Source organism: Capra hircus, chromosome 5 (genome assembly GCF_001704415.2).
Source record: "Capra hircus breed San Clemente chromosome 5, ASM170441v1, whole genome shotgun sequence".
NCBI classification, from domain to species: Eukaryota; Metazoa; Chordata; class Mammalia; order Artiodactyla; family Bovidae; genus Capra; species Capra hircus.
The window spans coordinates 69806896-69822489 of NC_030812.1; the positions used below are offsets into that span (position 1 = coordinate 69806896).

Genomic DNA, 15594 nt, shown 5'->3' on the forward strand with positions numbered 1-15594 from the left:
TTGTCTAGCCTGTCACCACTTCGTTGTGTATTTTGGGCTGTGTTTTACTGCTAAGTGAGAATTGGGTGAGATAGTTTGATTTCTTCTTCTGGTCTTATTTCCACAGTGGGAGAGTGACGACTGCTTCGTGTATTTCCTGTCTTCTAAATCTCCTAAAACATATGGCTCCATGGTGTTACACCTGCCTGACAGGTTCTCTGCATTCTTTTATTCAGATTGCAGCTTCAGGCCAAGGATGCTTTCATTCTCACCTCCCTCTCTCCCTTCCCTGTGAGCAGTAAGGGGAAGATGTGTCTCAAGTTGCAAGTGAAAGTGAAAGTCGCTCAGTGGTGTCCAGCTCTTTGCAACCCCATGGACTGCGGTCCATGGAATTCTCCAGGCCAGAATACTGGAGTGGGTAGCCTTTCCCTTCTCCAAGGGATCTTCCCAACCCAGGGATTGAACCCAGGTCTCCCGCATTGCAGGTGGATTCTTTACCAACTGAGCTATCAGGGAAGCCCCTTAAGTTGCTAAGTGGGATGTAAGGGGACAGTGTGGCTATGTTCTAATACCCTCAGTGCTTTCTAGAACCAGGAGGCTGGTTCTGGTGCCAACAATGTTTCTAGCACCAGGTGCTTGGTGATCAGGACACCCTCCCTCTCTCCTCCTCCTCCCCAGGGGAGTCTGATGCAGGAGAAAGCATTGGGAAGAGAGTCAGGGCTACATTTTCCAGCTCTGCAGTTAACTTTTTTAGTCAAATAAGTGTAGCTTAAACAAAGTTAAAGCTAATTTCTTTACTACAAGAATTCCAAGAGCCTTTGAAATAGGTACTATTGAGCTCAGAAAACAAACCCAAAACAGTATCTCCTAAGCACATTTGACCAGTGAACCCTTTTGTAACTGAGTAACCTACCAAGGCCTTGCTGCTCAGTCTGAAGCACTGAGCTAGAAGTTACTGTCATCGCACTTTCTGATCCTGTGTCATCTGTCTGCTCATTGTCTCTGGCTCCTTGTGTGTCCTTGGGGGGAAACAGCATTCCTGGTGGGAATTCAGAGAGACTGAACAGTGATGTAACACAGGATGGGTGGAGGGGCCTTGACTAGTTGACAACCTCTTCTCCCTCTGGGAACTAGTAGTGATTCCTAAAAGAACCCAGGGTCTGCTCTTGCCTGTCCAATTTAGGATAGCATGCTGGGTGGGAGTGGCCTTGCAAAGCCTCCCCGCTGTTTCTGTTGTGTTCTGAAAGGCTCAGCATGTCACATGGTCTGAATTCATTCTGTGGTCCTCAAGATCCACCGGTGGCAGGTGTGATGGGGCCTGGGCCTGCCTGGTCTGCAGGCCCATCTCTTGAGCTTGGATGGAACTGACAAGGGCAGGCGCTAAGTTCCCTTGGCTGGGCTTTTCTCCTTTTGTTTGTAGAACACTGTCAAAAGGTTATTGCCTCCTACATTGCTGAGGTCTGACTTCAACATCTGCATTTGATGGAAATGGGGGCAAGGCTCAGAGGGGGCCCTTCCCAAAGGCAAGCAAAACACTAACAAGCAATGTCGAACCAATCACACTGATGTCTCACTTGGTTAACTGAGGCAGGGGAGCAAGCATCTGGGCAGGAAGGTGGATGTGACACCCATCTTTAGGCCCATTTTGAGGAATCTGGAGGCTCTCAAATGCCCACCGCTTGGCTGGATGATGCTGGAATGCCACGGCAAAGGGAAATGGGTACACATGAACTCAGTTCTTGGATCAAAGGCATTTGGAAAGGATATTCTCAGGCCCTCCATTCTGCTCCCAGCAGGAAACAAGGCTGAGATGGAGGGTGGGGCAGGAGAGGCCTGACCATGGTTAGTCAGAGAACAGGCTGGCGAAAGACTTCCTCAGGTTGCGGATGGTCTCGGCCTTAGCCTCATCCTCACTGGGGGTCCCGCGCTGGGAGGTGTCAGATGTGCTGAGGCTGTTAGTCAGGGACTGGGATTTGCTGAAACAGAAAGGCAAAGGAAGTTGGGGGTGACATGGCTGGATTCCCCAGGAAATGAATCCTGGGGCCTGCCTGGGAGCCAGCTGGATGAACCCCCACACCACAAGCCCAGCAGCCAGGCATCCCCACACTTATACCACACACACAATTAACCCGCCAGGTGGCTACTGGGACCCTCCTTTCTTAGGTGCAGAAATTGGGGCTTATAGTAAGGAACAAGGGAGCATCCAAGGCTCAAATTCTTCCCACAAAAACAGGTTGCTGAGACGCAGGCACAGCTGGAGAGCAGCTTGTCCCCTCTCCTGCCTCTGTGCACAAACCCGCTTGGCAAACTGTAAGGTGCGGTATCAACAGGTTAGGCTTGTTCCTTCTATACTTTCCAGCACCAGTTGGGGGATCAGAGGGTCTGTGTTCCAGACCCTTTCTGCCATCTGTTGCTCTAGCCATGGGCAAAAAAGTCACTGAGCGGGGCCTCTTTTCCCTCATCTGTGAGACAGAGGGTTGGCCCCGTCCACCCTCAGGCCTCTTGCAGCTCTGACACCATGGGCTTCAACTCCAACTCTGCCTGAAGCTCTTACGGCCAATTCCAATGCACTTTGGAATTCTCACAGTGCCTGCTATCTGAAAGGCAGTGCGTGACCCTTTGTGCCAGCCTAATGCCAGGCGACAGGGCTCCGAACATGAATGAGATTCAGGCCCCGCCCTCAAGGGGCTCACAGTCTAGTGGGGGTGAAAGACCTGGGAAGAGCTCCACGCAGGGTCTTGTCAGAACAGAAAATAACTGAAGTCTTCTTCAGAGCAGGGCTATCTTTTACCCCTTGCTCTCTCCACCCAGGGTGTTATTCAAGACTAGTTCAGAGTAGGTGTTTGGTAAGTACCTGCTGACCTGAATTGAACCAAATAATACTTTAGAGCATCAGCCAGGAGATTCAAGTGTTGTTAGCTAGATTGCTGGGCTTCTCTGATGGCTCAGACAGTAAAGAATCTGCTTGCAATGCAGGAGACTCAAGTTCACTCCCTGGTCAGGAAGATCCATTGGAGGAAGGCATGGCAACCCACTCCAGTATTCTTGCCTGGAGAATTCCATGAACAGAGGAGCCCGGGGGGCTACAGTTCATGGGGTCTCAAAGAGTCAGACATGACTGAATGACTAACACACAGACACAGCTAGGTTACTACAAGATTAGTGGTCAAACCTGGCCTATGTTCCAGAGCCTTTGTCTGTCCTGTGATCAGCTGGGCTGCATCTTTTCACGTGTGAGAGGCAGCCAAAGATATACATGTATGGAGCCAGCAGCATTCTGAGCACCAACTGTGCAAACACCCATTTTAATTCTTATAATAATCATGCGGGGTGAATACTATTGTCCCCATTTTGCATGTGAAGAAGTTTAGGCACGGAGAGGTTAACTAACTTTTTTCTGAGGTCAGGCAGCATTTAAGGGGCAGACTTCTAACTGAACCCAAAGGTGGTCTGACCCTAGAGTCTATGCTGTCAACCTCTATGCCTACTGCTGGAGGACCACTTGCTAATATTATTACTAAGCCAAAAATGCATTTATCCTTTGATCCAGCAATACCATTTCAGGTATTTTCTATACAGTTGATCCTGCCCATATAATAAAAAGCTTGTTTTTAAGGCTATTCACTGCTGCCTTCTTCATAAGAGAAAACCAAATTTCCATTTACAGTGGATTAGTTAGATAAATTGTAGTATAATTACACAGCGGAATAATTATACAGCTGTGAAAAGGAGAAAATGTCAGTGAACTGCGTGGAAGAGCTCCAGAATGTGTTGCTAAATGTAAAAGCAAGGAGCAAATGGTGTGGATGGTGAACACTGCTGATTGTGTAAATAAGTGGGAGGAGGAAACCAGAACATATATTTCCGTATATGCATAAGGGAATACTGGAGGAACACACTAGAACTAACAAAAGTGGATGCATCTGGGGAGCAGGGGGCAGGAAAGCATTGGATGAGAATGAGGTGGGGTAAGGGTTTTCAATAAAAACATCAATATTTTTTAGATCTTTGAACCAGGTGAATATATTACCTCTTCTGAAAACTTATGGTTAGCTTGTTTGGAGTTGAAGGAAAGGAAAAACTTTCCAAAGAAAATACATTTGGGATCTCTCTCTCTGACCTCAAACCAAGAGATGGGCTTGAGAGGAAACAAGAGAGAGAACAGACATGTGCCCTGGGATGGAACCTTCCCTCCCATCCCAGTCATCTAGCCTTTCACAGCCTTTGCAGGTCCTTGTATCAGGAGTTTATTTCCAGGACTTCTCTGGTGTCCAGTGGTTAAGAATCTGTCCTGCAATGCAGGAGACACGGGTTTGATCCCTGGTCAGGGAACTAAGATCCCACATGCCGAGGAGCAACTTAAGCTTATGCACCACAAATACTGAGCCTGCATGACACAACAAAGATCCCGCAGGCTGCAACTAAGACTGGACACAGCCCGATAAATAAGTAAGGTTTTAAAAAGGAGTCCATTTCCCCACCTTTTTAATCTGGGCTTGACCATGTGACTTTTTTTTTATCAAAAGCCAATAATGGGATGAAATGACATCATGCAGCTTCTAAGGCTGGACCTTGAGAGGCCTTGAAGCTTCTACTTTTGCCCTTTTGGAATGTAATTCTACCACATAAGGAAGCTGGGTCCAGTCTGCTGGAGGGTGAGGCCCCAGGAGAGAGAGAGGCTCGGCTGACAGGTGACACCAACATCCAGATGTGTGCAGGAAGCCCTCTTGGACTGTCCAGCCGCAGGTAAGCTGCCGGATAACTACAGCCCTATGAGCAATCCCAGGAGAGGAGGGTTGCTAGATTTAGTAAGCAAGCACACATTACACCCAGTTAAGTTTGAAATTCAGATTAAAAAATACTTTTTGAATATAAGTCTAACCTGTGCAATATTTGGCTTCCCTGGTGGCTCAGACAGTAAAGAATCCACCTGCAGTGCGGGAGATCTGGTTTGATCCCTGGGCTGGGAAGATCGCCCGGAGGAGGGCATGGCAACCCACTCCAGTATTCTTGCCTGAAGAATCCCATGAACAGAGGAGCCTGGCGGGCTATAGTCCATGGGGTAGCAAAGAGTCAGACATGACTGAGCAACTAAGCATATGCAATATTTGAGTGCATATACTCCAAATTATTCATTGTCTGAAATCCAAATCTAACTGGGCATCCTGCATTTTATCTGGTAACTCTCCAGGAGAGACCATCGGGAGATCCTCCCAGCTAAACCAAACTCAGTACAAGTGACTAAATGAAAAAAACTATGAACAAAGAAAATGGTTGCTTTCTTAAGCCACTAAGTTTTAGGGTGGTTTGTTATGCAGCAAGGAGTAACTGATGCAGGTACACATGAGGATCTCAGTGGGGCCTAACCTATGCTCGGGCCTTGCTAGGTCCTGCCTGTCCCCCAGGTTCCATTCTCTAGGCCTCCTTTTGCCCATTTAAAGTTGGGGTGAGGCCTTGGTGGGTCTTGCTCTGAGTCCCTGACCCTGAGCCGGCCCAGCTCCGCCCACACCCCAAGTCCACTCTCAGCCCTTCCCGGGTCCCAAAGCACTTACTTGAGATGGGGATGGGGTGATGCTGGCTTCTTGGCCTCTTCGCCCTGTTGGGAGGCACTGCGGCCCTGCACAGGGGGCCGGGGCTGCGAGGTAAAGGGTGCGCTCGACTTGGGGGCCTGGTTTGGAGAGCTGCCTCCAGATGCACGGGAGAGCTGGGGAGACCCTGGTGATCTCTGCTGTGGTGATCCAGACTGAGGGCTCAGGGGTTGCTGGCCTTGTGGGGAGAGCCTCTGCTGGGAGGGGCTCCCAGATCTTGGGGGCTGAGGAGACTGAGCTGGGCGAGGGCCCCCTGCAGGGAGAAAAAAATGATTCCATTCAAATTCTTTTAGGACCAATAAGACAGTGCACAAGTGTCACTTTGAGGATGTTCATCACAGGGGTCTTCCTACCAGTGAAAAACTGAAAATGATATAAACGCACAACTGTAGGGGAGCTGACTGGAACATTAAGATACATTCATGTAATGGAATGTGCTATGTCATTAAGTATGATGTGGCAGAACAATATTAAATGACATGGGATGTTGTTGATAATATATGCTAAATATTAATATATATTTCTAGACAGAAAGCAGCTTATAAAACAGTATTTGTGGGTTAATTACATTTTGGCATGTATAAAAATACATGCCTGAGGCAAAGGAAGGAGTCCTTGCTCTGTCCAAGGGAGCAGGCTATATATGCTACGTCATGCTTCAGTGGTGTCTGACTCTGAGATCCCATGGACTGTAGCCTGCCAGAGTCCTCTGTCCATGGGATTCTCCAGGCAAGAATACTGGAGTGGGCTGCCATGCCCTCCTTCAGGGGATCTGACTCAGGGATGGAAGCCACATCTCTTCAGTTCAGTTCAGTTCAGTCACTCAGTCGTGTCCGACTCTTTGCGACCCCGTGAATCGCAGCACGCCAGGCCTCCCTGTCCATCACCAACTCCCAGAGTTCACTCAGACTCACATCCATCGAGTCAGTGATGCCATCCAGCCATCTCATCCTCTGTCGTCCCCTTCTCCTTCTGCCCCAATCCCTCCCAGCATCAGAGTCTTTTCCAATGAGTCAACTCTTCGCATGAGGTGGCCAAAGTACTGGAGTTTCAGCTTCAGCATCATTCCCTCCAAAGAAATCCCAGGGCTGATCTCCTTCAGAATGGACTGGTTGGATCTCCTTGCAGTCTAAGGGACTCTCAAGAGTCTTCTCCAACACCACAGTTCAAAAGCATCAATTCTTTGGTGCTCAGCTTTCTTCACAGTCCAGCTCTCACATCCATACATGACCACTGGAAAAACCATAGCCTTGACTAGACGGACCTTTGTTGCCAAAGTAATGTCTCTGCTTTTGAATGTGCTACCTAGTTTGGTCATAACTTTCCTTCCAAGGAGTAAGCGTCTTTTAATTTCATGGCTGCAGTCACCGTCTGCAGTGATTTTGGAGCCCCCAAAAATGAAGTCTGACACTGTTTCCCCATCTATTTCCCATGAAGTGATGGGACTGGATGGCATAATCTTCGTTTTTTGAATGTTGAGCTTTAAGCCAACTTTTTCACTCTCCCCTTTCCGCCCTCTGGGAAGCCCCGTCACTAAGGGAGCAGCCGTCACTCAGTCAGCGGCATTTGCTGCATCGTGGCCCACTGCTTGTAGAGCTCCTACTCTGTCACAGGAGCTGGAAATCTGGATTTTATGTAAAAGCTTCTCATTTTTAAATGTTGGTTTGCTTTTCTGTTTTGTTAAACTCACCATAGGTAAAAAAAGGTTTTCTACTTTTATCTTAAATCTCCCCTCTTTCCCCAACACTCTGCCCCTGAAGGCTGATTAATATCTTAGAAAATCTGGACTCTTACTCATTCATTTATTAACTATTCATTTAGTCCCTATTATACAGATGGGATTCATCAAGAGACTAGTAATTTTTTTGTTTTTGTTTTTACTTTACAATACTGTATTGGTTTTGCCATACATCAACATGAATCCGCCATGGGTGTACATAAGTTCCCACTCCTGAACCCCCCTCCTACCTCCCTCCCCATAATATCCCTCTCGGCTATCCCAGTGCACCAGCCCCAAGCATCCTGTATCCTGCATCGAACCTAGACTGGCAATTCGTTTCCTATATGATATTATACATGTTTCAATGCCATTCTCCCAAATCATCCCACCCTCTCCCTCTTCCACAGAGTCAAAAAGTCTGTTCTGTACATCTGCGTCTCTTTTGCTGTCTTGCATACAGGATTATCATTACCATCTTTCTAAATTCCATATATATGTGTTAGTATACTGTATTGGTGTTTTTCTTTCTGGCTTACTTCACTCTGTATAATCGGCTCCAGTTTCATCCACCTCATTAGAACTGATTCAAAAGTATTCTTTTTGATGGCTGAGTAATACTCCATTGTGTATATGGACCACAGCTTTCTTATCCATTCATCTGCTGATAGACATCTAGGTTGCTTCCATGTCCTGGCTATTATGAACAGTGCTGCAATGAACATTGGGGTACATGTGTCTCTTTCAATTCTGGTTTCCTAGGTGTGTATGCCCAGCAGTGGGATTGCTGGGTCATAAGGCAGTTCTATTTCCAGTTTTTTAAGGAATCTCCACACTGTTCTCCATAGTGGCTGTACTAGCTTGGATTCCCACCAACAGTGTAAGAAGGTTCCCTTTTCTCCACACCCTCTCCAGCATTTATTGCTTGTAGACTTTTGGATCACAGCCATTCTGACTGGTGTGAAATGGTACCTAATTGTGGTCTTGATTTGCATTTCTCTGATAATGAGTGATGTTGAGCATCTTTTCATGTGTTTGTTAGCCATCTATATGTCTTCTTTGGAGAAATGTCTATTTAGTTCTTTGGCCCATTTTTTGATTGGGTCATTTATTTTTCTGGAATTGAGCTGCATGTGTTGCTTGTATATTTTTGAGATTAGTTGTTTGTCAGTTGCTTCATTTGCTATTATTTTCTCCCATTCTGAAGGCTGTCTTTTCACCTTGCTTATAGTTTCCTTTGTTGTGCAGAAGCTTTTAAGTTTAATTAGGTCCCATTTGTTTATTTTTGCTTTTATTTCCAATATTCTTGCAGGTGGGTCATAGAGGATCCTGCTGTGATGTATGTCAAAGAGTGTTTTGCCTATGTTCTCCTCTAGGAGTTTTATAGTTTCTGGTCTTATGTTTAGATCTTTAATCCATTTTAAGTTTATTTTTCTGTATGGTGTTAGAAAGTGTTCTAGTTTCATTCTTTTACAAGTGGTTGACCAGTTTTCCCAGCACCACTTGTTAAAGAGACTGTCTTTAATCCATTGTATATTCTTGCCTCCTTTGTCAAAGATAAGGTGTCCATAGGTGTGTGGATTTATCTCTGGGCTTTCTATTTTGTTCCATTGATCTATATTTCTGTCTTTGTGCCAGAACCATACTGTCTTGATGACTGTGGCTTTGTAGTAGAGCCTGAAGTCAGGCAGGTTGATTCCTCCAGTTCCATTCTTCTTTCTCAAGATTGGTTTGGCTATTTTAGGTTTTTTGTATTTCCATACAAATTGTGAAATTATTTATTTTAGCTCTGTGAAAAATACCGCTGGTAGCTTGATAGGGATTGCATTGAATCTGTAGATTGCTTTGGGTAGTATACTCATTTTCATTATATTGATTCTTCCAACCCATGAACTTGGTATATTTCTCCATCTATTAGTGTCCTCTTTGATTTCTTTCACCAGTGTTTTATAGTTTTCTATATATAGGTCTTTAGTTTCTTTAGGTAGATATATTCCTAAATATTTTATTCTTTTCGTTGCAATGGTGAATGGAATTGTTTCCTTAATTTCGTTTTCTACTTTCTCATTATTAGTGTATAGGAATGCAAGGAATTTCTGTGTGTTGATTTTATATCCTGCAACTTTACTATATTCATTGATTAGCTCTAGTAATTTTCTGGTGAAGTCTTTAGGGTTTTCTATGTAGAAGATCATGTCATCTGCAAACAGTGAGAGTTTTACTTCTTCTTTTCCAATTTGGATTCCTTTTTATTTCTTTTTCTGCTCTGATTGCTGTGGCCCAAACTTCCAGAACTATGTTGAACAGTAGTGGTGAAAGTGGACACCCTTGTCTTGTTCCTGACTTTAGGGGAAATGCTTTCAGTTTTTCACCATTGAGGATAATGTTTGTTGTGGGTTTCTCATATATAGCTTTTACTATGTTGAGGTAGACCAACCTAGATAGCATATTCAAAAGCAGAGACATTACTTTGCCGACTAAGGTCCGTCTAGTCAAGGCTATGGTTTTTCCAGTAGTCATGTATGGATGTGAGAGTTGGACTGTGAAGAAGGCTGAATGCCGAAGAATTGATGCTTTTGAACTGTGGTGTTGGAGAAGACTCTTGAGAGTCCCTTGGACTGCAAGGAGATTCAATCAGTCCATTATGAAGGAGATCAACCCTGGGATTTCTTTGGAAGGAATGATGCTAAAGCTGAAACTCCAGTACTTTGGCCACGTCATGCGAAGAGTTGACTCATTGGAAAAGACTTTGATGCTGGGAGGGATTGAGGGCAGGAGGAGAAGGGGACGACAGAGGATGAGATGGCTGGATGGCATCACTGACTCGAAGGATGTGAATCTGAGTGAACTCCGGGAGTTGGTGATGGACAGGGAGGCCTGGAGTGCTGTGATTCATGGGGCCACAAAGAGTTGGACACGACTGAGTGACTGAACTGAACTGAATGTTCCTTCTATTCCTGCTTTCTGGAGAGTTTTTATCATAAGTGGATGTTGATTTTTGTCAAAGGCTTTCTTTGCATCTATTGAGATAATCATATGGCTTTTATTTTTCAATTTGTTAATGTGGTATATTACATTGATTGATTTGCAGATACTGAAGAGCCCTTGCATCCCTGGGATAAAGCCCACTTGGTCATGGTGTATGATCTTTTTAATGTGTTGTTGGATTCTGATTGCTAGAATTTTGTTAAGGATTTTTGCATCTATGTTCATCAGTGATATTGGCCTGTAGTTTTCTTTTTTTGTGGCATCTTTGTCAGGTTTTGGTATTAGGGTGATGGTGGCCTCATAGAATGAGTTTGGAAGTTTACCTTCCTCTGCAATTTTCTGGAAGAGTTTGAGTAGGATCGGTGTTAGCGCTTCTCTAAATTTTTGGTAGAATTCAGCTGTGAAGCCGTCTGGACCTGGGCTTTTGTTTGCTGGAAGATTTCTGATTACAGTTTTAATTTCTGTGCTTGTGATGGGTCTGTTAAGATTTTCTATTTCTTTCTGGTTCAGTTTTGGAAAGTTGTACTTTTCTAAGAATTTATCCATTTCTTCCACATTGTCCATTTTATTGGCATATAATTGCTGATAGTAGCATCTTATGATCTTTTGTATTTCTGTGTTGTCTGTTGTGATCTCTCCTTTTTCATTTCTAATTTTATTGATATGATTTTTCTCCCTTTGTTTCTTGATGAGCCTGGCTAATGGTTTGTCAATTTTTTTTATCCTTTCAAAGAGCCAGCTTTTGGCTTTGTTGATTTTTGCTATGGTCTCTTTTGTTTCTTTTGCATTTATTTCTGCCCTAATTTTAAAGATTTCTTTCCTTCTACTAACCCTGGGGTTATCCATTTCTCCCTTTTCTAGTTGCTTTAGGTGTAGAGTTAGGTTATTTATTTGACTTTTTTCTTGTTTCTTGAGGTATGCCTGTAATGCTATGAACTTTCCCCTTAGCAGTGCTTTTATAGTGTCCCACAGGTTTTGGGTTGTTGTGTTTTCATTTTCATTCGTTTCTATGCATAATTTGATTTCTTTTTTTATTTCTTCTGAGATTTGTTGGTTATTCAGAAGCGTGTTGTTCAGCCTCCATATGTTGGAATTTTTAATAGTTTTTCTCCTGTAATTGAGATCTAATCTTACTGCATTATGGTCAGAAAAGATGCTTGGAATGATTTCAATTTTTTTGAATTTATCAAGGCTAGATTTATGGCCCAGGATGTGATCTCTCCTGGAGAAGGTGCCGTGAGCACTTGAGAAAAAGGTGAAATTCATTGTTTTGGGGTGAAATGTCCTGTAGATATCAATTAGGTCTAACTGGTCTATTGTATTATTTAAAGTTTGTGTTTCTTTGTTAATTTTCTGTTTAGTTGATCTATCCATAGATGTGAGTGGGGTATTAAAGTCTCCCACTCTTATTGTGTTATTGTTAATTTCCCCTTTCATACTTGTTAGCATTTGTCTTACATATTGCAGTGCTCCTAAGTTGGGTGCATATATATTTATAATTGTTATATCTTCTTCTTGGATTGATCCTTTGATCATTATGTAGTGCCCTTCTTTGTCTCTTTTCACAGCCTTTGTTTTAAAGTCTATTTTATCTGATATGAGTATTGCTACTCCTGCTTTCTTTTGGTCTCTAGAGACTAGTAATTTTCTTTCAGCTTCTTGGCAAAGCAAAATAAAATAATAATACTTTTTGTTTGAGCACATAGAAAAGAATTAACTTATATATGTAGATAGTATTTGCTTAGTATTTGCTTTAGCACAGGATCAGTGCTAAATGATGAGGTTCCTTAAAAAAGAACTTAACTTTCACTGAGTTGAAAATGAGTAGTGAGTTCAAAAAACAAGTTAATAATGTGATCTTGTTAATTTGGGAACTCAATGAAAGCATTGTGTTTTAATTAGCCCTGGTATTTTTACTCTAAATGTTAATTCAATGAGCATTTTCTTTAATTATCCTAATTGGTTTTTAATTGATTGTTTTTCAACTCACTAAAAGTATGTGTAGCATCCTGTCCCTTAAAATAATATCTCTTTATTTATCGAGCATGTCTCTGCTCTGAGCTGGAGAGGAAGCAAGAATACAGTAGCTCTCTGTTTTAGAAGTGCTCTGTGCAAATGTGGCTGAAAAAGTAAGTCCTGGGGCAGAGTGGGAAAGGAGAGGGTAGGGCAGAGACACAGCAAGAGCCTGGCAGGGCGATGAATCAGTCGTTTTTGAACGTTCTATAATCAAAGAATTATCACCTGGCAGGAGAGCAGTGGGCTACAGTAGTTATAAGTATTCTTAATGATGACAGTCATTAAGAACAACATGTATATTATCATTATTGTGTGGTTTGTTGTTGTTGTTTAGTCACTAAGTTGTGGTCAACTCTTTGTGACCCTCATGGACTGCAGCCCACCAGGCTCCTCTGTCCATGGGATTTTCCCAGGCAAGAGTACTGGAGTGGGTTGCCATTGCCTTCTCCAGGGGATCTTCCCGACCCAGGGATTGAATTCATGTTTCCTGTATTGACAGTTGGATTCTTTACCACTGAGTCAGCAGGGAAGCTTAGTAAGAGACAAATTATTAATAGTGAGTTTTAAAAAATATAACAGTTTATTCTGGCAGTGTCTCTTTATATCAGCATAACTGCTTTCCTTACAGAAAAATCCATAAGAATAAAGTTCTTGGCATCCTTGCTGGCCTCAAAGGTTTTGATAATCCCTTTTGTCTCCTTTTGAGGTCCCTATCCTGTTTCTCCATCTACTTGACATCTCTTTGGACCCAGATTTTCTTTTTTTTGGCACACTGTGTGGCATGTGGGATCTTAGTTCCACTGCACTCCCTGAGGTGGAGTGCAATCCTCTGGATTGCCAAGGAAGTCTCTAATAGTGAGTTTTTAACAGTTAAAGTCCTTGATGGCTCAGACAGTAAAGAATCTGCCTGCAATGCAAGAGACCTAGGTTTGACCCTTGAGTTAGGGAAGATCCCCTGGAGGAAGGAATGGCAACCCCTTCCAGTATTCTTGCCTGGAGAATTCCATGGACAGAGGAGCCTGGTGAGTTATAGTCCGTGGGGTCCCAAAGAGTCGGACATGACTGAGTGATGGTTATCAGCAGTAAATTACCAGTACCTACTAAGCACTACGTCCACAATGGGACACCTTGCTAGTTTTAACTGCTTCTCTTGCATTATCTCAGACAGCTCCCCCTTACTAAACAGGCAGATGTCATTTCCTCCTTCATTGTGGAAACTGAGCCTCTGAGAAGTGAGGTAACTTGACTGAGTCTGCCAGAGGGAGACATTGTAAGTAGATTCAACCGTGTTCATCTGCCTGAAGAGGACCCAGTGTTAATTGGCACACAGTTGTATAAGTGCTGCAACTCCCCTTGTCTTAAACGCTTTCTGCTTTTCCAGGAAGAGAAGCACAGACGAGAAAGATGAATGGGTGTTTTATGTAAGACCTGTGGAAGAGGAAGCCCTTTGCTGCCCAAGGCTGATTTTCCCAAGAAGCAATGAATCTATTACATTGATAAAGGTGCCTGGGGAGGTCCCAGTGTGATAGTAGTGTTTTCTTTCCGATGGGTCTTAAAGCAGGTCCTTAAAAGACCACCGCGAAAATGCCTGGCCTGGCATCTTGCGGTGAAGCTGTCCTGAGGCCCTAAGCTGGAACTAGAGCCATGAGGGTGCCTGGAAGGTTCCAACATCGAGAGAGGACACGGGTGACTTTCGCCCCAGGCCTGAGTGTGAGAACCCACAAGCAGCTGGCAGCCCAAGAGAAGGGGTTAGTTACTGCCACAATCTCCTTTCATCTTGTCGTCAACAGTTCACCCATTCTCTGATAAATGGTGGCATTTACTTAGTAATACTGGGATATTTTTGAGGAATGATTCGAATTGACAAGGTTCTATGTAATGTTCCATTTTTCTTTCTCACTCTTGCTGGTTGGCTCATAAATCTATAATCAGGCACTGCTAGCAGCTAGGAAGCAGGCACTTCCTAGAAGATCTGAAAGATCAGACTTGTAAACATGCCATTTTCTTGTGCTTCCTTGCACAAAGCCTCAACACCTACCTCTGTAACAAGGAAATACCCCTGTTTTCATTGCTGACATGTTAGGAAGCTGAAAATGAGACCATAAATGGGAAAGTCCCTAGCACAGCGCCTGGCACATATTAGGTACTTAATACATTTACTTTCTGTCTTTCTTCCCTCCTTTCCTGACTTTAAGGGAGTGACAACCCCATGGTCTCATTCATTCTGCACACAGAGCAAGGGAATAAGTCTGGTGATTAAGTATTAACATGGAGTTTTTCAGAGTGCCTTCTTGAAAGTCACATGTGGATCCCTCAGGGCATTTCAGCAACCTTGCTGGATGGCTTCTCTTGGTGGGTGGCTCGTCATGGGTCCTACCTTGTGTGGGTGGCCGTGGCTGGGGTTGTCCAAGTGGAGGACCCAGTTGGGCTTGCCCAGGGGATTTTGCTGGTTTAGTCTGAGAAGCCTAAAGCAGAAGAGAAAAGAAGACTGTTGTGGCCACTACAGCCGTTCACTTCCTGGGTGGGAGGGCAGGATTTGTAAACATCTGTTTGTTATTGAGGTGCTCAGTTGCTCACTTGTGTAATGGACTGTAGCCCGCCAGGCTCCTCTGTCTATGGGATTTTCCAGGCAGGAATACTGGAGTGGGTTGCTATTTCCTTCTCCATCGTTATTGAGCTAAAACTTACATAATGTGCACAGGACAAACAGTTTCTACACGTGGAGACACCTGTGTAATCACCAAGCAGGTCAAGACAGAACATTTCCAGGGGAGAAGGCTGCCCCGAGCCCTCTCTAAGCCAGTGGCCTTCTTGAGAACAAGCATCTTTCTGATATCTGTTATCACAGATTTGTTTTGAGGGGGGAAAGGGGGATTAGGTTTTGAGACTTGCTTTTCCAGAAAGCTGGAGATCTAGCAAATTCTTTGGAGAATCATCTGGTAACCCCCATGGTGAGGATCAGGGAAGACAGGAGCTCTGTGTCAGCGTGAAGAGGCTGGAAGATGAGGAAACGGAAGACGCAAGAGTCCCTGTTGGCCAGTGCCCGGGGAGCACACAAAGGGCGTGTGTGTACATGTGGGCATGAGTGTGCATGCGCGCGCACACACACACACACCTGCTCACCACTCAGGCCCGGGACGGAGGGCACAGACGGGACAGCTGGGTTCATATGATGATAATGTCTGCCTGCAGACACTCAAAACCCAGTTGAGACCATGTTTTTCTCTCCAGGGTGGCAGAGAGAGGAAGGGCCCCTCAGAGCCTCCCAAATGTCCCTGTCAGGAGCAGGGGTACAAACTCTCCCCC

At 44.3% G+C, this 15594-nt stretch overlaps 1 protein-coding gene across 1 annotated transcript in view; it reads right to left on the reverse strand.

The window, feature by feature from the left end:
* The window catches only part of SYN3 (synapsin III), a 475640-nt gene continuing 460484 nt past the window's right edge, over positions 439 to 15594 (reverse strand). Inside the window, exons 12-14 of the mRNA XM_005680589.3 lie at positions 14666 to 14753; positions 5532 to 5820; positions 439 to 1955 (exon numbers count right to left, since the gene is read on the reverse strand). Of these exons, the coding sequence (XP_005680646.1) occupies positions 1823 to 1955; positions 5532 to 5820; positions 14666 to 14753 (510 nt within the window). The 3' untranslated portion in view covers positions 439 to 1822. The remainder of the gene's footprint in view (positions 1956 to 5531; positions 5821 to 14665; positions 14754 to 15594) is intronic.